This window comes from Delphinapterus leucas, chromosome 1 (genome assembly GCF_059928025.1).
Source record: "Delphinapterus leucas isolate spDelLeu-1000000601 "Yukka" chromosome 1, BTC_Dleu_Yukka2, whole genome shotgun sequence".
NCBI classification, from domain to species: Eukaryota; Metazoa; Chordata; class Mammalia; order Artiodactyla; family Monodontidae; genus Delphinapterus; species Delphinapterus leucas.
This window is the reverse complement of record NC_143129.1, coordinates 114,082,497-114,103,885: the sequence shown is the minus strand read 5'-3', so window position 1 is coordinate 114,103,885 and position 21,389 is coordinate 114,082,497. Positions and strand designations below refer to the sequence as shown.

General features: G+C 36.4%; 1 protein-coding gene across 5 annotated transcripts in view; it reads left to right on the top strand.

The window, feature by feature from the left end:
- HS2ST1 (heparan sulfate 2-O-sulfotransferase 1) overlaps window positions 1–21,389 on the top strand; it is a 227,372-nt gene that overhangs the window by 165,601 nt on the left and 40,382 nt on the right. For all 5 annotated transcript variants that reach the window (XR_016394809.1, XR_016394808.1, XM_022580914.3 and 2 more), the window contains 2 exons: window positions 7,970–8,108; window positions 20,574–20,671. Coding sequence is in view for 3 of the 5 variants with exons in the window: in XM_022580914.3 (XP_022436622.1) it covers window positions 7,970–8,108; window positions 20,574–20,671 (237 nt within the window). In the remaining 2 variants the exon portion in view is untranslated. The remainder of the gene's footprint in view (window positions 1–7,969; window positions 8,109–20,573; window positions 20,672–21,389) is intronic.

Here is a 21,389-nt window from a genome sequence, read left to right as displayed (position 1 = left end):
GGGAAAACTTCAAATGCAGATCTTTTCCCTAATAAAACTCTGCACTAACTTCAAAAACATTAAAAATAGATTTTTAAATTATTTAAGCTTAGACATGTTTGCTCAGTCATTGCATTAGCAGTCATGACTTCAAAGTAATACACCCTCATGTATTTGTCAACTTGAATGAGCATTCTGTGTAAAATCCAAAAATTTAATTGATATCCCACTGTCATTTTAACTTCTCAAATTTGAAAAGGAGTTGAATGAAATATTACTGATTCACATTGATAATAAATCTGAACTTTTTTGAAAAGCCCGTAATTAAAAGGAGTCTCCCAAATATTACATACATAGAACAATATATTCTTATTGCTAGTTTCTTCCACAGCACTCAACATGTTACAGTAAAGTGGTTGCTTTAAAGTTAGATGTACATTTTTCTATAAATAATTCATACAGCAATATTGAAAACATTTTATAGGCAGCTTTAAGATAAACTAATTATTTTTTCTTTACAGAGGCATTGGACCAATTTCATAAACTTCATTCATATGCATATTTTCCCTCAGGGCTGCATTATCCTTCAATTGAATGTTTGTTACCTTTTCACCTAAATGATTTATTTTTTTTCCACACACAGCTTGGTTTCTCATACTTGAGGTTTTCAATATTAAAATAATATATTGAGTGCTTTTGCTTTGGGCAAAAGTCTTATACTTAGAATGAAGTTCTGGTGTATGCTAGGGTTTTTGCAGTTAAAAAAATGTAAAGGTTCTTGGAAAGTTTAATCTCATTTTTTAAATATTAACATGAACATTTAAGGGTTTGAATATTTTCCTAATGTGTTTCATTTTATTGGAAGCAATATGTATTGTGAAAAACTTTAATAGACCTTTACAAGATGTTAAACAAATACCTTAAAAAAATCAACAGGCAGAAATGTATTTTGATGTATATAGTCACAAACTATTTTAGATGTAACTACTATCTTTTAAAATAATTTTTAGTTTGTCATACTCACCACGAATGAGTAAGGAAGAGGAAAGGAACATCACTTTACCAATTTTTTAAATATTTTATTGTTTAAAACATATTCTTGACTGGTGTAGTACGTTGTGGAGTCCATTAAAATACTTGCCTTCAGGAGAAAACCGTCAAATTTGATGAAAGAGATATTTAGTCACATAGCTTTTCAGTTGCCTTAGCAGAAACACTAAAGAGAGTACAAACCCAGGATACCCCAGGAAACCCAGGCAGTAAGATAAAGTATTAAATAAAGTATTAAAAGTGGTTTCTAATTTAGACTGATCACTAAGAAGCACACATTTTATTTGCAAGCTGATATCTGCTCACGCTGTGTTTTGGTTACAGTTATCTGTTTTGGTTTATCTGTTTTTATTCAGAACTTTAGAATAATAACAAAAATATCTTCTTGTTACATATTTTCATTCCTGTCCTGTCTTATTCCTTTTTGTCTTAACTCTATCCTTATTTTTTTAAGCACATTTCCTAGTTCTTCCTTCCATTTTTCCCTTTAGTGTTTAATTACTGTTTTTTTTTAATTGGTGAACAAACCATTTTAAAATAATGCAGATATGCTAACATCGTAAATTTAGAAATTTTCCAGTGGAAAAAAATTGTGTAGGTTAGACATTTTCAAATTGTCCTAGGATGCAGGCAATATAAAGTTGAATAAGTTGCAGTTCTTGTCCTCAGTGAGTTCACTGAAACCCCCTTTTTTACTATTATTATCACTTCATTATGGTTCATTATAAACAGTTAAAATATTACAGATTATTCTCCCTTTTAAATTTATACCACTCATTTATCAGCAGCATCTATCACTCCCATTTTGATTTTCTTCAAATTTTATACAAAAGAAAAACATTTGAATATCTCTTTCAAAAACCTTTTTCAGAACATTTTCCTTTATAAAGGATAATGTCCAGCTAAAAGAAAACTATTTTAATGCTGTTTTTGATCAGACTCTGCTGAGATTTTTTATGATCTAGCTACCTAGGGTCATATGTCAGCATCTGGTCTTAGAAAGATATTTGGAAATTATTCTTGATCCAACAGTCAGTTTTATTCAGGTCCACGTCAGGTGTGTACCTTTGTGGTCATCCCCAGGAATGAGTATGGGTTTTCATCACCATCATTTTGGTTTCTCTGTATCACCCCTGTTGTCTTTTTCAGAACAATTGAGGTAAATCAGTAAAGAAACAGATATGTCAGGACAAGTTTAGTAGTATGTAGATTCATGTGAGATTGTCCCTTTTGCCTTGTACTTATCTGCTGAACCAGTTGAAGTTTGCACCACTTGCTACAACTTTCAACAAATATGTCACAAACACTGTAGAAACATTTTTTAAATTATTTTAATCATTGCAAATAATATGCGAGAGTTGGCTTTTTATTGATTTGTATTACTAGCTCTCTCTGTAGCATTGATCCTGTAGATGCTAAGGAGTAATCTCTCAAGTCAGATTTCTAGTTAAATCCTCCTCAGTTCCTTCCCAGCTCAGCAGTCTCAGCCACATGACTTCAGATCTTCAGTTTCCCCATTTGTAAAATGTGGATAATTAAAGTAACTACTTCATGGGTGGTTGTGAGGATTAAATATGATAATGTATGTGAAGCAGTTAGTTTGTGACTCACACAGAGCTGTGTTAGGCTCTTTTAAAACTCTGTCTTCGTTCAGTTACCACGTTGTCTTACTGGTGTTTTCTTCTCCCTGTCTGACTCTGTGCTGGCCCTCCTTATTCCCAAGTCCTAATAAGGCATTGCTCAAGATTCTCTCTTTGCCTCCAATGTTCTCTTTTGGGAAGTTTACCCGTTTTTATTTATCAAAACATCCAAGCAAGAAACTTTAGAGTCATCTTGAACAACCCTTTTCTTTGCCACATATATCTAGTCAGTCACCAAGTTTTTTGAACCTGGCTTCTTTCACTTAGCATAATGCTTTTGACATTCATCCAATTTGATGCATGTATCAGTAGTTAGTTCCTTACTGAGTAGTAAGGATGGAGGCACCACCATCCTTACTGTCCATCTACCAGATCCTGGATACTTGGGTTGTTTCCAGCTTTTGGTGATTATGAATAAAGTTGTCAAAACATTTGCATACAGGTTTTGTGTGGACACAATGTCTTCATTTCTCTTGGGGAGAACCTAGAAGTGGGATTGCTGAATTGTATGGTAGCTCTGTAAGACACGGCTAAGCTGTTTTCCCAAGTGGCTTTATTATTTTGCAGTCTCACCAAAAGTGCACGAGAGTTCCAGTTGCTGTGTATCCTTACCAGCCTTCGGTATTGTTGGACCACACTCCCCCCTTTTTAAAATTTGGGCCATTTTAATAGATGAATGTTCTTTTTAAGAGATAAATAATTATTTTAAAAATCTTTTATTCTTAACATCGTTATCAGTGGGACCAATAAATACCAACAGGTCATTCACTGTTTTTGAAACAAGACAATGGGAACTTACCACTAGAAGGATTTGAAGCTTTCTATGAACACTTTAGGGATAAGAGAGTCCAGAATAAATATGTACAGTCCTCCCTTGTTATTTGCAGTCTCCGTATCCACAGATTCATCCAACCATAGGTTGACTGTGTAAGATATCTTTGTTCCCCCTGTGAGACTGCTGATTAACTAGAAGTGTTAAGTCTGGTATGAAGCAGAAATCTCCAAGCGTTAATGCTTCCCAAAGGCTATTCAGCTCTCCTTCAGCTTCATCATCTTCCATTTAGGCTTTGTCTAGCCAGTTGACAAGGTTCCTTTCAAAAGTTCTGAGTATGCACTTGTTCTTTTAGCTATTCTTACTGTTCATTCATCCTAGGCTATACAGAGTGTGGGTGTAAGGAAATGTGCCTGGTTTGTCTCTCTTGCTGTCGTACATACATGCTGACATGGCAAGAATAAGGTTTCTTACCAACCTGCTGCTCAGATTATATTTTTTCCCTTTTGATCGCCATATAACATTGCAGATTCCTACCAAATCTGCTGTTCTCTTCCTAGGAAGATTATGTTCTAATGGGTCAATGATAGTTTAGTTTCCTGGAGGGAAGATGGGTTTTCTACTCTTCCATCTGAGCCCTCCTGAGGAACAGCTCAGATGACTGACCAGGGTTAAAGCTGGAGTCTGCAACTACAGAACATACTTTTCCACTGGTACAAAACTACCTGTTTGGCCAAAGTTTTAAACATACAAACTTAAGAGGATGCTTGTTTCCTAACTAGCTGAGCTGAGTGGCCTGATGCTCTTTTATCATGCCTATTTTCAGTTATAATTCCTTGCCTTTATGTCTATACAGCCATACCCTAACTTATAAATAATAGTTCTTAGCCATTTTCAGAATAAGTTCACATAGGTTATCTCATTAAAATCATGTTTCATACATATAAGCACCACCCAAAGCCATGCCCCAGAGAGTCATTTCCCAGACAGCAGGAAGAGTTTTGTCAAGTGCCATATCCCCCTTTCACTTCTACTTGGTAAGAATTGCTATCTGTTCCACATGTCAGGGGCTAGCAGAAAGCAAAAAAGAAGAGGCATTGGTAGGAGATGTTCTGGGACGAAGTAATTCCCAAGGGAATAGTTCACGTGGATCAGTGGCTAATAATGGAGATGATAATGGAGGTTCCCAGGGAATCCCACAGTCTTAAGAATGGAGTCATTGCCCCACTGCCCTGTGCTTCCCCCTTTTAGATTCCTCTTACAAGACAGCTCTAGCAGTTAAGGTAGCAACTGTGTATCCCTGATACCTCCCTACCTACCCTCTTCTCACTAGTGGGTGCACCGTCCCACAAAAAGGCTTTTGTAAGTGGCCAATTCACAGCGGTCTATTCAACCTAATTTTAATATCCAACACCTATGTTTCTGACACCTTACTGAACACTAGTGATAAAGCCATGAACAAGAGAGAAACAATCCTTTGCCCTCATGGAGCTTCTACCCTGATACCTAATTTGACAGTGCCGTACATTTATTTGCAACAATAGTTTCTTCCTTTAAAAATTTGTGAAAAAAATTTTTTACTGAATTGTTGGTTTTATAGGTTTATGAGTTGTTTAGTGAAAAAAATATGTCCCAAGTTCTAATAAACCAACTCACAAATTTAATATAATAACGTTTTACCAAAAAGTTCTGTGTAGTTTTCAGTATTTCCATATGTACAAAGGATTTTAGTGACTTAGACTTACACTTACTTAATGATGAGAAAAGGACTAGAATTCAGGAGAGTTGACCCCTTTTTTACACACAAAGCAATTTTATAGAATACAGCCTGTTTGTAAGTTAGGACTTCCTGTTCAGTTAATTTACAATCATTCAGAAGCTAAAAGAATCGAGTCATATCCAGGCACCTTGCTTTTTTCTCTTCTGTGGTCTCTTTTCACTACTCATTTGCTTAAGCATTTAGTATAAAACATTTATAGAATGCCTGTTGTGCCTAAGACATTTATTGTAACAGGCAGAAGTAAGGGGAAAATGTGAAACTAGTCAGGTTAGCTGTGTGCTTTTTCGTGCCTTTGAAAAAATATTTTAGTAAGAAGGGAAATTTGTTATAAGCAGTTAGCTAAATTGAGGGTTTCTCTGGGCAGACGAGTGAACATATCAAGACTGTCAAGAGAATAAGCAACTTTCACTATCTCTTATTGAGTCGTACAACTTAAGCTTACTTTCCTCATTTCTCACTGTGATTCCCAGTTTTACAGAGATTGCTAATATTTTTTTTTAATCTTTCAAATAGTACTAACCAGCGGGCAAGTATTTATGTGTACCAGGCCCTGTGAAATATATAAAGGAAGTGTGAAGCACTCTGCCTACCCTCACGTGGCTTATAATGCTATTGGGGAGGAAAGACTCACAAGAGAAACGCTAGCAGGACAAGCCAAGAGTAAAACTGCCTGATAGCAATAGCTCCTGGGTGCAGGTGTCAAATGAGAGCAGATAGCACTGTATGCTGGAGTCATCAGGAAGACTTCCTAGACTTCACAAGATTTTGTTATTGCCTGCTTCAGTTTATTCCAAAACAACAGCCAACAACCTTTCTTCCCCCAGCTTTATTGACACATAACTGACGTATAACATGGTGTAAGTTTAAGGTGTACCATGTGATGATTTGCTATACACATGTATTGTGAGATGTTTACCACAATAAGGTTAGTTAACACATCCTCACCTCACATGATTACCATCTTGTTTTTGTCGCTGCTGTCGTGATGAGAACATTTAAAACCTACTGACATAGCAACTTTCAAGTATACAGTATGTACAGTATTGTTCATTATAGTCGCCATGCTGTACATCAGATCCCATATCGTGACACTTCTCGGCTGACTCAGGAAGGCCTCCCTCCTGATACATAACATGCTCTACAAGGCCCACGTGATCTGCACGTCTTCTACCACCACCCCCATCTCTCCACTCCCATTCTCTGTTACTGTCCCCTTCCTGATTCTGCTGCAGCCAGATTGACCTCCTTGCTGGTCCTCAAAAATGCCTGGCACTTAGCTGCTTTGGGGCCTTCATACTTCGAAGTCTTATCTTCCTGGAACACTTTCTCCTAGATATCTACATGGCTCTCTTCTCATCACATAATAACACTGCTGCCTCCCTGGAAAACCCTGTTTTGAATTGTACTCTCCCCACTTCTGCCTATTCCATGCACTGCATCATTTCTCTCCTTAGTATTTTTACCATCTAACATATTTACTTATTTATTGGTTTATGTTCTGTCTCTCCCAAGTAGAATGTTAGCTCCAGAAGGACGAGGAATTTTTCCTTTTTTTTCACTGCTGTTTTCCTAATATTAGAATAGTTCCTGGAATATATTGGATACACGAAAAGGTACTTTTTGAATGAATGAATGTAATAGAAAGAATAAGACAATGAGAAAGGCATTCTAGTTAAGGAAGATAGAATGAGCAAAGGTATGTAAGGAGAAATAGGAGTTGTTGGGAAGCAGAAGAGGTGGGCCTAACTGTAACAGATAGATGTTTCTTGTTTGAGGAGAGTTGAAAATAAAGTTAGATAAGTAAGGTGGAACCCAAGACATAAGGCAAGCAGACATTAACAACCAAGCAAAGGAGTTTGGGTTTGAAGTCAACATAAACAGTAGGGGTATTTCAGGTTTCTAAGAAGAGTGATCTAATAAATGAGGTAATATCAGTTGAGAATTGGTATGAAGGTAGACTGAAAGGGAGAGAGACTGGATGCAAGAAAACCAATTCTTATTATTAGAAAACCATCAATTATTGCAGTAATCCAAGCAAGAGGCCTACAAAGAGGGCAGTTGTGACAAGAAAGGAAGTGAGGAAGACAGGTCAAATCTCTGAGAAAGCCTACAAAAGAAAAAATCAGAAGGACTTGGTAACCGTGCTAAAGAAGAATAAAGGAGAGTCAGGATAACACTAAGGTTTAAGGCTGGGATAAGTGAGGATATTAGAACAGGAATCAGCTAGACAATTCTAGGATCTGCAAGGGTGGCTAAAATATACTCCTTCTGTGTTCCTCCAACTCTCTATCATTCCCTAAGGAAATAATGCTGAAGACTTAATGTTTTTCACTTCTATCTTGTCTTTAAAATTAGCGTCACAGACGTTAGGCTCAAATGATCGCGCTTGTGTGGACTTCTGCTATATCCATTGACAATGTTTATCTAGTTTGGTGGGTCAGAAGTGAGAAATCATTGCTATGTGAAATTGAAATGTTTTATGTAATTCTTGCTAGTAAAATTTAAAATTATTTGTCACTCAATTTTCCCTTCTCTCCTTTATCTTCAGCTGTAATTTTAAAATTCTTATTTCTTATTTACTTTATTGTAGTATAATCCTAAAATATTTTCTAATCTCCACATACTGTATTTTATTTAATTAACTCATGTTTTTTTCTATATAGAATTAATACCTCAAACTTCAATTTCAGGACACCCCAAACAGAATGAAAGGGTTGATTTCACCTTTTAAATTTTTCTCTATTTCAGATTTGGTGTGAAGAAGAAGCCAATTTACATTAATGTCATAAGGGATCCTATTGAGAGGCTAGTTTCTTACTATTACTTTCTGAGATTTGGAGATGATTATAGACCAGGGTTAAGAAGACGAAAACAAGGGGACAAAAAGGTAATATTTTAGTTTTAGAATTTTTATAAAGATAATTGTTTATGAAATGCAATAAACAGTGAATGCTTTTAAAATTTATTAATGATTATAAATGTATTCCTTGCTTATTGTGGAAAATTTCAAAAGAACCCAAAAGTATGAAGAAGTAACAATAAAACTACTTTGTAGTTGATATTTTGGAGTATATATAATATTTTGTCCTTTTAAAAAATATTTGACTTGTGTTCTGGAGCTGAATATTTGTTTTATTATAGCCCTATTAATAATTTTCTATGAGATCACTATAATAATTCATTAATATGATATATTTGTGTACATAGTTTGGTTCTCTTAATCTTGATGATGGCAGTTTACGTTGATTTTTGATCATCTGTTTAGGGACACTATTTTGTTAAAGCAGCTTATTTTTTCAGGCAAGATGAGAATAATAGCTTAACAGGGTTCTTACTTAGCAGATTCAGATTTGAGTTGTCTTCTATTTAAGTGCGTCCTCCAGAGTAGCCCCAGACTTGTTTTTCTAAGAAACCAAACTGTGTCAGTTTTCTGGTGGAATACCTTTACGGGGACCTCATTGCTCACAGGATTGCCCAAGGCACAGGAGACGCAGTCTGACATAGCCTGAGACCTCCTTCTCCTGCCTCGTTTTCGCCTCAGGCACCCAGTGCATCACTGGGTGCCTTACCTGAAATGTCACCGTCCTCCAGACTTATTACTTCATACTTTTTGCACACGTGTTGCTCCCTATGTTTACAATGTCTCTCCTTCAATCTGAAAACTCTTTGTTCACCTTTAAGATCCAGCTCAAATGTTACCTCTTTCATAAAGTCTTTTCTGGCAGTGAGCCGTGTCCCTTTCAAAGTTCCCAGAGCACTCCATTCAAATCGCTATTTTTTAAATATTTATTTTGTGGTACTTGAATTATTTGTTTACATATATGTCTTCTCCAAAAGGCTGTGAACGTCCTGAAGCAGGCGCTGTATTTCCTTCACCTTTGTCTCCTCCATATCTAGTACAAGTACGGTGCCTAGTTCATCTGTAAGCGTTCAGCAAATGGCTCAGTGAGGGAATTCTGCACCTTTTAAACCTAAAGTGTTGTGTAATGGTGATGCTAGATACTTGCTGTATTATAGTAATTAACACCCAAATATTAATTTTTTTCTAAGTTGGATGTGCCCTCTGTCACATGAGAAGGCAATGGTTCTTTTGTTTTATTTACCTGTTTATGTTTTCTAGAAATTGCTATTTCTTTCCTTAGTCTCAAGGCTTTAGACAGAAGGTACTGATCCAAACAGTACCCTTTTTCAGCGTCCACTCATCTCTTAGTATTATATAATCTTCTAGAAAAAATATATATAATTATATTATTATGGAGAGTCTGTAAAATTTTGTAAAATCTGTAATATGACCCTTTTGTGACCTAGTACTTTAAAATTTATTGTTAGTTATTTCTAAATTCACTTCAATGCTAACTACTTTCTTTTTTAATTTTAGCCCTATAACTTATACTAGCTCTTACTCAGTAATTGTTAGTATCCATCTCCCTCCTTCGACTAAAGGAATGTTAGTGTTGGTAAGGAAAAGATTCACAGTCACGTAGGTTCCTACATCTGTCATGTCACGTCAGCCCTGGATACCGTGGTTTTGTGGTTGCTATCCTATGTAGTTTAGGGAATTAGGTAACAATAATACTTACTATAACAACAATAATAGCTCACATCTATTGAGTGTTTCTTGTTTATCAAGCTCTGTTTTAAGTCACATATTATATTATATTGAGTGTTTCTTGTTTATCAAGCTCTGTTATAAGTCACATTTAAGTGTTAACTCATATGTGAGTTAACACTCACATCTATTGAGTGTTTCTTGTTTATCAAGCTCTGTTTTAAGTCACATATTATCAAGCTCTGTTTTAAGTCACATATTATCAAGCTCTGTTTTAAGTCACATATTCAGGTGGCCTGTACAACAATTTTATGGGATAGTTGCTGTTGTTGTGTCCATTTTACAGATAAGGAAACTGGGGCACAGAAAGGTTAAGTACCTTGCCCAGTGTTATACTACCAGTAAATGGTGGTGCAGGAATTTAAACCCAAGCACTCCAATTCCAGAGCTCACAGTCTTAACCTCTCTATACCCTTGAAAAAGGAGGGATGGAAAGCAACATGTCACTCGCTATTTTTGTGTGAGAGATGTTCCAAAGTTGTGTATTCAATGCTCACAGAAAAACCTAGGCAGATATTTTAACGTAGTCTCCCTTTCATCTTTGAAAGCTTTAGGTAGGTATGCCCTCTCCAGCCTGGAGATTTAACCATTCTTCACCCTAATGATGATAGGTCTTGGTTTGTTTTTTTTATGTCATTATAAAATACATATTAATACACCTGTTTATTTAGATGTAATATTAGTAACATCAGCAAAATACTATTGTATTACCTTAATTCTCACGGGGACAGGGCCATCTTCAAATGCTTTATCAAAGTAAAGAATTACTTTGTTTTGTGATAGGCAAAATAGACCTTTTCAGTCTTGAAACATATTGAAACACACGTTTTTAATAATTTGGTTTGTTTCTCATGAAATAAATGTTGGTAACATTCTGGCACCTAATGAATTAAATAAAGTTGTTATATTGCAAATAATTCCTTAATATCTTTAACTGGCAAGAGTTTTCTTTAATAAACTCATATCTGTAAAGTTGGTAAGACTTCCTGGCATATAGCACTTTGGAAGATGGCAGGGTATTTGAAGATAACGGGGATTAAAAAGTGGCTATGATGGCAAAGGCTAAGGCTGGAAATACCTTGCAATGGCTTCATTTCCAATTTCTGGTTACACTGTCAATAATTTCAAAGCCATTTTAGTCATATGTATATGCCTGTGATAGCTTTCAGTTGATCTTGTAAGGAACATACGATTTGTTTTATTTGGGAGATTTCAAATACTCTGTTTTTCAAACTTTATACCTAGAGTTTTGCATAATTTAATCTCTGTGCCAATACCTGGAAAATAGGGATATTTAGTAATCCAAAGGTCAGCATTCAAGAACTACAATATATAAATCAGTGGTTCTCAAACTTTTTAGTCTCAGAACTCCTTTTACTCTTTTTATTGAGGACCGCCAAGGAGCTTTTATCTATGTGGGTTATATCTATTTCTGTTCATATTTACCAATATCAGTAAATTTGCCAATTGACTGAGAAACTTTTAAAATAGTAACTAATTTAATAGTAACAGTAGGAGACCATAATACGGTAACATAAATAATATATTTTAATGCAAATAACCATTTTCAGAAAAAGGTATAAATAGTGGCATTTTACATTTTTGCAAATTTTGAAAACACCTGATTTAATCTAATATAGACAGCTGGATTTTCATATCTGCTGCTGAATCAGTCTATTTAATACATTCTTTTGGTGAAGTGTATGAAGAAAATTCAGCTTTACACAGATATGTAACTAGAAAAGGCAGTATTTTAATAGCCTTTTCAGAAAATTGTGGAAATTCTTCTTTAATATTACACTAAAACTTAACTAGTAGTAGTTTCTTAAAGTTATTGAAGTGTGGAATCTGAAACCATAGCAGTTAGCCTTTTATGTTCTGCTGCATTAAAATCCACTGATGTATTTTATACTTTGAATGGAGTTTTTAACCAAGTATAATTTTTTAACCTCATGTATTGGTCATTTGGAACACACTAGTTCACTGAGTTATGTGGATCTTCCAAGTGTTGGCACATTTTATTATACAATATCAAAAATTCACATTCGTTAATGTCACCACTTATCTCATCAGAAAAGTCTTTAAGTATTGGGAAACTGTCAGGCTTATGGTGACAGATGAAGTAAAAATAAATTTAAATTTTTATATTTTTTAGTTTGAAAGCTTAGCTTTTATCACTGGCACCCACAGGATTTCTCCACCTTGACACCATTGTTGCTTTTGGCCAGAGAATTCCTTGTTGTGAGGGCTGTCTTACACACTGTAGGACGTTTAGCAGCATCTCTGACCTCTACCTAGTAGCATCTCCCCTACACCCTCCAGGTGTGAGAACGAAGAAGGTCTCCAAACATTGCCAGATGCCACCTGGGGGTCAAAACAGCGCCAGTTGAGAACCGCTGGGCTACTAAGACTGTCAGTTGTTTTCTTTCAAGTGGCAGACCCACTTTGTTCATTTTGAGAAAACATTAACCAAATACCCAAGTTTGAATAGTTTGTCTCTCAGGCCTTCTTTCAGCATAGGCCTTCTTACAGCTTCCAAATAACTACACCTATAATTCTCATCACTCACATTTTCTAAATATGTAAATATTTATCTTATGAATATTTCAGTTTTGTACTATCCTATAGATTATTAATCATTTTTATTAATTATTGTTTTATTAGCAGAACACCAAGGGGGTTATACTTATGGAAAGAGTGTATAGTTACATGCTATAAATAATAATCTAAAGGAGGATCAGTTTTTGCTTAAGAAGTACTCATTGATCTCAGAGATCACAATTCCTACCCCAATTTGCTTTTCGTATTTCTTACTCTAAATTAACTAGACTTACTGACAGCTGTAGGAATTATAATGAATTCAGAATATTATACCTAAAAATATGTATTAGTTTATAAAAGATATTAATGAGGTTAGAAGAATTCCATGCTTAGCCACTACCTGATCCTACTACTGGCTTACAAAATACTGCTTCTGTAGTCCTTAGCAGTTCATAATCCCCTGACTGTGGTTTGCTTATTGAACATGGATTTTACACAAAAGCATTTGAGAACTTATTACTGTTTGCTTAGAAAGTGTTTTATATGTACAATGCACCACAGGAGGGCTTCCCTGGAGGTGCAGTGGTTGAGAGTCCGCCTGCCGATGCAGGGGACACGGATTTGTGCCCCGGTCCAGGAAGATCCCACATGCCGCAGAGCGGCTGGGCCCGTGGGCCATGGCCGCTGAGCCTGTGCGTCCAGAGCCTGTGCTCCGCAGCGGGAGAGGCCACAACGGTGAGAGACCCGCGTACCGCAAAAAAAATAAATAAATAAAGCACCACAGGAAAGCAATATAATATCTTTGCAGTTCATGTTTAAAGGTTTGATAACTCTTTGTTGTAGACCAGTTTCTCTATATCAGTAAAAGGTACAATCCAGAGTCAGCCTCGACCTGTCATCTTCCCAGGCTTCTGATCAAATTACTATATATGTGGTTCCTTTCACCAAAAGAGAGAAAATGGAAAGAAAATCCATTGTAATGAAGTTGAAGAAAGAGATGATGAGTTCAAATTGGACATTATTTTTAGTCATGTATAAGCAGATGGAAATATCCACTAGAAATGTATTTGTGTCTCAAGAAATAAATCTGAACTTAATCATAGATTTGGGAGTCATCAGCATTAGGTGGGAGTTGAAACAAGGGATTGAATGAAATCGCACTTGGGAGACATACAGAGTATGAAGACAGGACCAAACGAAAAAGGAAGAAGAAAAAAAGGGCGTGCAAATATGTAGCTCTCGGGAATGACAACATTTAAGGAGTAGGCAAAGGGAGGGAAGCACACCAAGAAGACTGAGGTTGGAGAATCAGAAGACAAACCTGGCGAGTCCTTGAAATGCATGGAAAAATCATTTCGATCACGAAGAGGTTAGTGAATTGAGAATTTAAAACTTTCCCTTAGACTTGTCAATGGGGAGGTCAGAGAAGGTGTTTATGTGGAATCCAAAGGGTTGAGGAGTAACCGTGAGAAGTTAAGACTGAGAGGAAAGACTACTCTTGAGATAGAAGTTTGGCTTTGAAGGGAGCAAAAAACATGAGAAATGTTTTACTAAAGGCGACAGATACTTGGGCATATTAATATACCTGAAGAGAGCAAGGGGTTATGATGGCAAAACTGGAGAAAAATTGGTGAAGCAGGGTCTCAGAAGGGAGTGAGAAAGGGTATTTAAAGATAGGAGGAAATACTTTTTTACAGATAAGGGCAGTAGGGGCTGCAGATAAGCTTTTATCTAAGCAGGAATCAAGGGAGCTCACGCTCAGCTTCAGTTTTCTGTATAAAATATGAAGCAAGGTCATTTGTAGAAAAGGGTTTGAATGTAAATATAATTGCCATCACTATCAAGCATCAAATTTTGTTTATTTTAACCTACAATTCTAGGAATTAAATATTTAAACTAATAATCTAAATAGTCTAAAGGATATTTTGATATTTCCTGCTTTTAAAAACATTTGTATGTAGTTCACAAAGAATTGCTCTTTCTAAGCATAGATGGTGTTTAAGTGAAAAAGCTGATCATAACTTTTTGTTTCTCTAGTGTACTGAACTGAGTTTTGGTTTTGCTTTTTATTTTAAGAAGAAATTTTATAAGAGTAAAACATTTATTTATAGAAAATTCTATTTCTGAAATGTGCTCAGAATGTTTAGGAGAACGTGAATAGAAGTTAGCAAATGAGTGGGAAAGTTCTGGTGGGCAGCATTTGATTGACAATCGTCTCCTGTGCTGTGAGTAGAGAAGCCCAAGGGCTGCTGTCACTGTTGGAGTCAGTGGAGAAGTTCATCCTGATTAAGACGCCAGTGGATTGATTCATTGAGCTGTATGTGGTCAAGATGGTATTGAGTTTCGTTAACTTGATTTCACTCACTAGGAAATGCTTGGTTTACTTTATGCATCACATATTTATAAAGAAAAAGGAGGGACTTCCCTGGTGGCACAGTGGTTAAGGATCTGCCTGCCAATGCAGGGAACACGGGTTTGAGCCCTGGTCCAGGAAGGATGCTGCGGAGCAGCTAAGCCCGTGCACCACAACTACTGAGCCTGCGCTCTAGAGCCCGCGAGCCACAACTACTGAGCCCGTGTGCCACAACTTCTGAGCCCGTGTGCCACAACTACTGAAGCCCTTGCGCCTAGAGCCTGTGCTCTGCAACAAGAGAAGCCACCGCGATGAGAGAAGCCCGTCCACCGCAATGAAGAGTAGCCCCCGCTTGCTGCAACTAGAGAAGGCCCGTGTGCAGCAACGAAGACCCAATGCAGCCAAAAATAATAATAAATAAATAAAATTAAAAATAAAGTATAAAAAAATTTTTAAAAAGATAGAAAAAGGAGAATTTCTGTTTTACATTAAGATCTAGCACAATCATGTATGTTCGCCAATTTTTGATTATTTGTATTTGTTTTTTTTTTCTTTACATCTTCCTTGCTATGGCCTGTCTTTGGGTTGTTTCTTTTAAGTTGATAGGAGTGAAACACCTTTGCCAAAGGATAAGAAGGAACTACAAAGGAGGCAAAACCCAAACTATTTTTCCACTTTTATATTATCTAATAAAATGTTTGGTAGGTGAATTAGGGTAGATGCTTCTGAAACAAAGAAATTAAAATGCTTAGGTAGATTTTTTCTGTCATACATAAAAGCCTAAAGGTGAGGGGCCCAGGATTTTAGAGCAGCTTTGCTGCACACAGTCATTCAGGGAGCTGGGTTCCTGCCATATTGTTACTCTGCTATCCTTCAGGGGCTTGCCCTTATGTGCTCGGTTTAATTTGGGTCACCACAACATCTGCCTTCCAGCTCATGGGAAGGAGGGAAGTTAGAGACCCCCAATTTCCTTTTAACCAAGTGACCCAGAACTTGCTCACATCACTTCTGCCCCCAGTCTCCTGGCAAGAACTTAGTCATATGGCCATACCTAACTGCAAGAGAGGCTAAACTCTATGACTGTGGAAGAAGGGAAGAACGGATTTTGGTGGTAACTCTTATACTGCCAGAGTAGGCTAGCAGATTTTAAACTACTGGCCAAAAATAAACTTGAAGATTATCTACAGATTTTGTTTGAAATACTAAAATACTTTTAGTATTTTAGAACACAGGAAGAAGGAGTTGGCTAACTAGAGAACTTGGGTCAAAATAGCCATCTTGCATGCTCATTCATTAACCAGTTTTAATTCCAGTAGTGGATATTTAAATTTCCAAAATTTTCCATATAGTGACTCTATGGAAACTTTTAATACTGCAGCCTCTTTCACTGTCCTATTTTCTTATTGGATTGGCCAAAAATTTCCTTTGGTTTTTAAGTAAAAATATTAGACACATTTTTCATTTTCACTGAGAACTTTATTGAACAACGTATTCACCATTTTGTTCCACTACCTTCTGCCATTTTTCAGGCAACTTCATAATTCCATCTTCCCAAAACTTTTTAAAGAACCGTTCTAGGTGCCTTTTACAGTCTTCCAGGGAATTGAACTTTTTTGCATTAAGAGAATTTTGTAAAGACCGGAATAAATGGGAATCCAAAGGTGCAATGTGTGGTGAATACGGCGGATGAATCAGAACTTCCCAGCCAAGCTGTAACAGTTTTTTGCCTGGTCATCAAAGAAACATGTGGCCTTGCGGTATTCTGATGGAAGATTATGTGTCTTCTGTTGACTAATTCCAGACGCTTTTCGTCGAGCGCTGCTTTCAGTTGGTCTAATTGGGAGCAGTACTTGTTGGAATTAATTGTTTGGTGTTCCGAAAGGAGCTCATAATAAAGGACTCCCTTCCATCGCACCATATACACATCACCTTCTTTGGATGAAGACCGGCCTTTGGTGAGGTTGGTGGTGGTTCATTTCACTTGCCCCACGAACTCTTCCGTTCCATATTATTGTACAGTATTCACTTTTCATCGCCCACCACAATTTGTTTTAAAAACAGAACATTTTTGTTACGTTTAAGTACCGAATAGCATGAGGAAATATAGTCAAGAAGGTTTTTTTCGCTTAACTTATGTGGAACCCTCACATCAAAGCGATTCACATAACCAAGCTGGTGCAAATGATTTTCAGCGCTTGATTTGGATATTTTGAGTATGTCGGCTATCTCCCACGTGGTATAACCTTGATTGTTCTCAATTAATGTCTCGATTTGATCACTATCAACTTCAACTGGTCTACCTGATCGTGGAGCACTGTCCAGCGAGAAATCTCCAGCATGAAACTTCGCGAACCACTTTGGACACATTCGATCAGTCACAGCACCTTCTCCATACACTGCACAAATCTTTTTTTGCGTTTCAGTTGCGTTTTTACCTTTCTTGAAATAATAAAGCATAATATGCCAAAAATGTTGCTTTTTTCTTCCATCTTCAATATTAAAATGACTACACAAAAAAAATCACCAATTTTGATGTCTTTTAAAAATGCACGCTGATATGACAGCTGTCACAATACAATTTAACAAAATTGTTTCGAATGAAGTTAAAGACAACTAAGCACTACTCGAGCCATCTTACGGAAAAAAACGAACAAACCTTTCGGCCAACCCAACACATTTAAGCAAAATCTTTTTAATGTCTTTGAATCTTACACGCACACATACACACACACAGCGGTGGTACCGTTTATGAGTTCGCTCACAATCACCTTAGTAATTCGTTTCTTTTTCATCTGATACTCTATTCAGATGAAGGTATAGTGGAGCCGAGCAGCTCTTCTGAACTTCAGAAGCACTGTACTGTGATTTAGGGTTTGTTTGAAACAAATCATAAATTTGCTTGAAACAAATTAGGCGTGAAATCAGGAACCTTCTGATATATCACCACGGGGTTTATTGGAACCTGAGATACGGTAGAGATAGATACATAGGTTGTTTTCTTTTTATGAGCTGCAAGGTGGCATAAATGATAGTAAAACCACTGTTTAAAAAGTGACTTAGACCAGCAAATCTAAATCAGACCATCTAGTAAATTTCAGACATACTGTAATGGCCACTGAAATGGGGTTGATTGAGTGTTAAGTGTAAACTGAGATGTTTTCACTTAAAAAAATAGATAGATTGATATGGATGTGTGTGTGTGTGTGTGTATATATATTGGGGGGTGGGGGAGAAATCCTAAGAGAATTTGACAGAACTCTAAGGAACTGTCAAAATGCTTCATGAAAAAATTTTACTGCCCCTGTCTTCATCTCAACTAGCATTGTACCTTTAATGCTCATGCAAAATCTCCAAGTGCAGTCTTTCCAGCCATTTACAAATATTGCTTATGCAAACATTTGGTATAACAATGTATTGTATGCTATGGAGGACACAATGATTGTGCAAACAGTTGGTATAGCAAGATATTGTATGCTGTGGAGGACACAAATGCATACTATACTGCATGATCCCTCCAATAAGTGTTTTCTATAGTTAAGGAGAGAACATAATACAACTTTTTTTCCAAAGTACATGGAGCAAGTTCTTTAAATAAAGATGTGTATATAAATAACATACTTGGATCCTAAGAGCTGGCTATTACAAGGCAGTATTTAATTCATTTATATGAGTTAAAAAAAAATGAGTGACTTTAGGCCAGAGTAGTCATTGGAAAGATAGTCTTCATGTAAACTAGATTGGTGGAGGGAAGCACTTTCAGAGGAAGAAAATGTTGTCAGCAAAATATATGGATTTGCAGGTACATATGACATGCTTGAGAAACTGTAAAACAGGTTAATCTGGCAAAGATGGAAGTTATACATGGAGATAAGGCTAGACTTGCACACTGATATGACAGCTGTCAGATTATGAAGGTCAGATTATGAAGCATTCTTTAAAGCCATGATAGTTTGTATTTCTCTTTTTAAAAAGATATTGGAAGCCATTGAAGTTTTCTGAGTAGAGGATGTTAGAAGTGACTACTTAGACTAATCTGGTAGTCTAAGAGCAGATTGAAGGATGGGAGGGAAGGGAGCCCAATTAGGAAGTGATTGTAAGAATGGAGACATGACATGGTAAGATCCTGATGGAAGATTGGAAAAAAAAAAAAAAGATGCATTGGAAGGACATTACCTCAAGGATGTTAAGTGAGGGAGAGGAAAAATAAAGAAATGTGCTGAGATCTTGAGTCTGAATTACAAGGGGCAATGTCATCCTATTGCCAGAAATATTGAATATGAGGTAATACTGGAAATTCAAATCTAAAGGCATACTAGGTATCAGAAGATAGGTAAGAGGTGATGGATCTGGGGGTACAAATTTGGAAGTCTTTTGCCTAGAAATTATAAATGAAGCCAAGGAAGTGTGAATAAGCTAAGGAAGGGAGTGGGTAAAGAGAAGACAGCTGAGTTTCCATACTTGGTAGAAGGACAAAAACATGGTGATATTACATTCAGAAAGGTACAGAGAACCAACAAAAAGCCAAAAAGGGGAGTGTTCAAAGAAGTAGACAACACTGTGGATGTCAAGGAGAACAAGAACCAACAGAACATTGTATTTGACTCTTAGGGAGGAGAGGTGGGGAGAGAAAGACAGACGTAGACACATCCCATTTATTGAGTGCCTACAGTGAACCACTCTTTGTGGTAGATTCTTTTAGATCCATGATTTTATTTCTTCCTCAAAGTAAGATTATGTCCCCCTTTTTCATATGAGGAAATTAACACAGAATTTAAGTTTTTCTGGGTTCAAGATTCAAACCCAAGTCATAAATCTTTTTCCTATATCATGGTGAAGGTCATCTGTAAAAGAAATGGGCAAATCAATTGTGGGCTGCAGTTTGCTGTTGCCTCTTAAATGTTGCCAGAATAAAGATAATTATTCCACTATACCTCTAGCCATAGTCAGATCTAAGGGTTTGGGGTCCTATTCTTACTAGATTTTTGGTTGAAAGGGACCTTTGAATTTATCTAATTTTGTAGATTAGAAAGTGAGGTTTGGAGGCCATAAAGACTTATTCAAGATAGGGTCACACCTGGTTCTAGAAACTCAGGAGTCTGGACTCTGTATGCGTTCTCTTTCTACTTTTACATACCCTCTCTTCTCAGAAATAACAGGTGGTATTTATAGATGTCTACTCCAACAGCCTGAGCTCTTAAGTTTGTTCTCTGGCATCTTAATATCATTTCAAATAGATAACGCCTACTGTAAAAATGCCTGTGACAGACAGTAAGTACTAAAGAAAGTGAAGTTGATTTAATTTTAGATCCATAACCTGTGAGTCTCCTGCCCTTTTAATTAATTTAGTCAGATGCATTTGGAGAGGAGGGCATGCAAGTCATAAGTATCCAGGGTCACTTTTGCTTTGTACAATGATTTTTTTGTTTGTTTTAATGAGAGAAGGGGAAAAGACTTAAGTGTAGTCCTACTTTATATTCTTTTCAAATAATTGTTTCACAAAGAGTATCTTTAACCTTGTTTTTATTTAATTTACTTCGGTAAGGGGATAGAAAATATAAATACATAAATTCAACATAAACCAATACTTAATTTCAAGGATAAGTTGTTATCTGGGGGATGTTCCATTCATATAGTAAAAGAATTCTTATAAACACTGGTATAAAACAACGATGTGAGAACAACCCATGTTTGACTTTGCTCAGTATCTCAAGTATGTTTTTGTAACCTATCACTTTAATTCACTACTCGTCCCATCCACTGCCATTTATTTAATAACTTACCACATTAAGATACTTGGTAGGTGAGGCTCGGGTTTATGGCTCACATGTGCTGCTTTGTCTTTTTTCCAGACCTTTGATGAATGTGTAGCTGAGGGCGGCTCAGACTGTGCTCCAGAGAAGCTCTGGCTTCAAATCCCATTCTTCTGTGGCCACAGCTCGGAATGCTGGTAGGGAGATAAAGCTAGCTTCAATCAGTAATCTATTTATTATCTCTATAATCTGTATTTCACAAGGGTGAGTGTGTTAGTCAAGGACTAGGTGTAAGGAAGTTCATGAAAGACCAGACCAAAAATAACATGTAATTAAGTAATACCTAGTTTTTAGTTACCTTTAAGTGCATTAAAAAGATTCTTCATGTAAAACATGCTTGCAATGATTTCTCAGTTGCTGGTTTTTAATTTTTTTTTGTTTTTGGTGTTATGTGTCTTGCTATGTTCTAGCAGTGGTCTTAATTAGAGGTCAGGGGTCCTTTCATAAACCTCATTTTCTCCTAAGCTTATTGTTTGAGCCACCCATTTTAGATCAAGAAGAGGCTTAGTGGGTAAATTATTCACCTGGATTTACTGTTAAACTGATTTGACTTTGAGAGAAGCCAAGGTAAAATAAAGATATTTTATCTTTAATAGAGTTTATTTCCTCAGAATGTGCTGAGTTTTCAGTTTAAAAAAATAATGGTACGTATTTGTTCTAATCAATCATTTTAATAGGAAAAGTAGAAAAAAACAGGAACACATTCAAAGTTAGTAGCTTCCTTAAAACCATGAGCGATATAAGGAATGCCTTCTGTTCTTTCCATCATTATTTGAGATATAGTATTAGATTACTGAGAACCTTAAGGCCCTGCTCAATAGATTGTATCAGCGCATAATACAATTGACCCTTTGA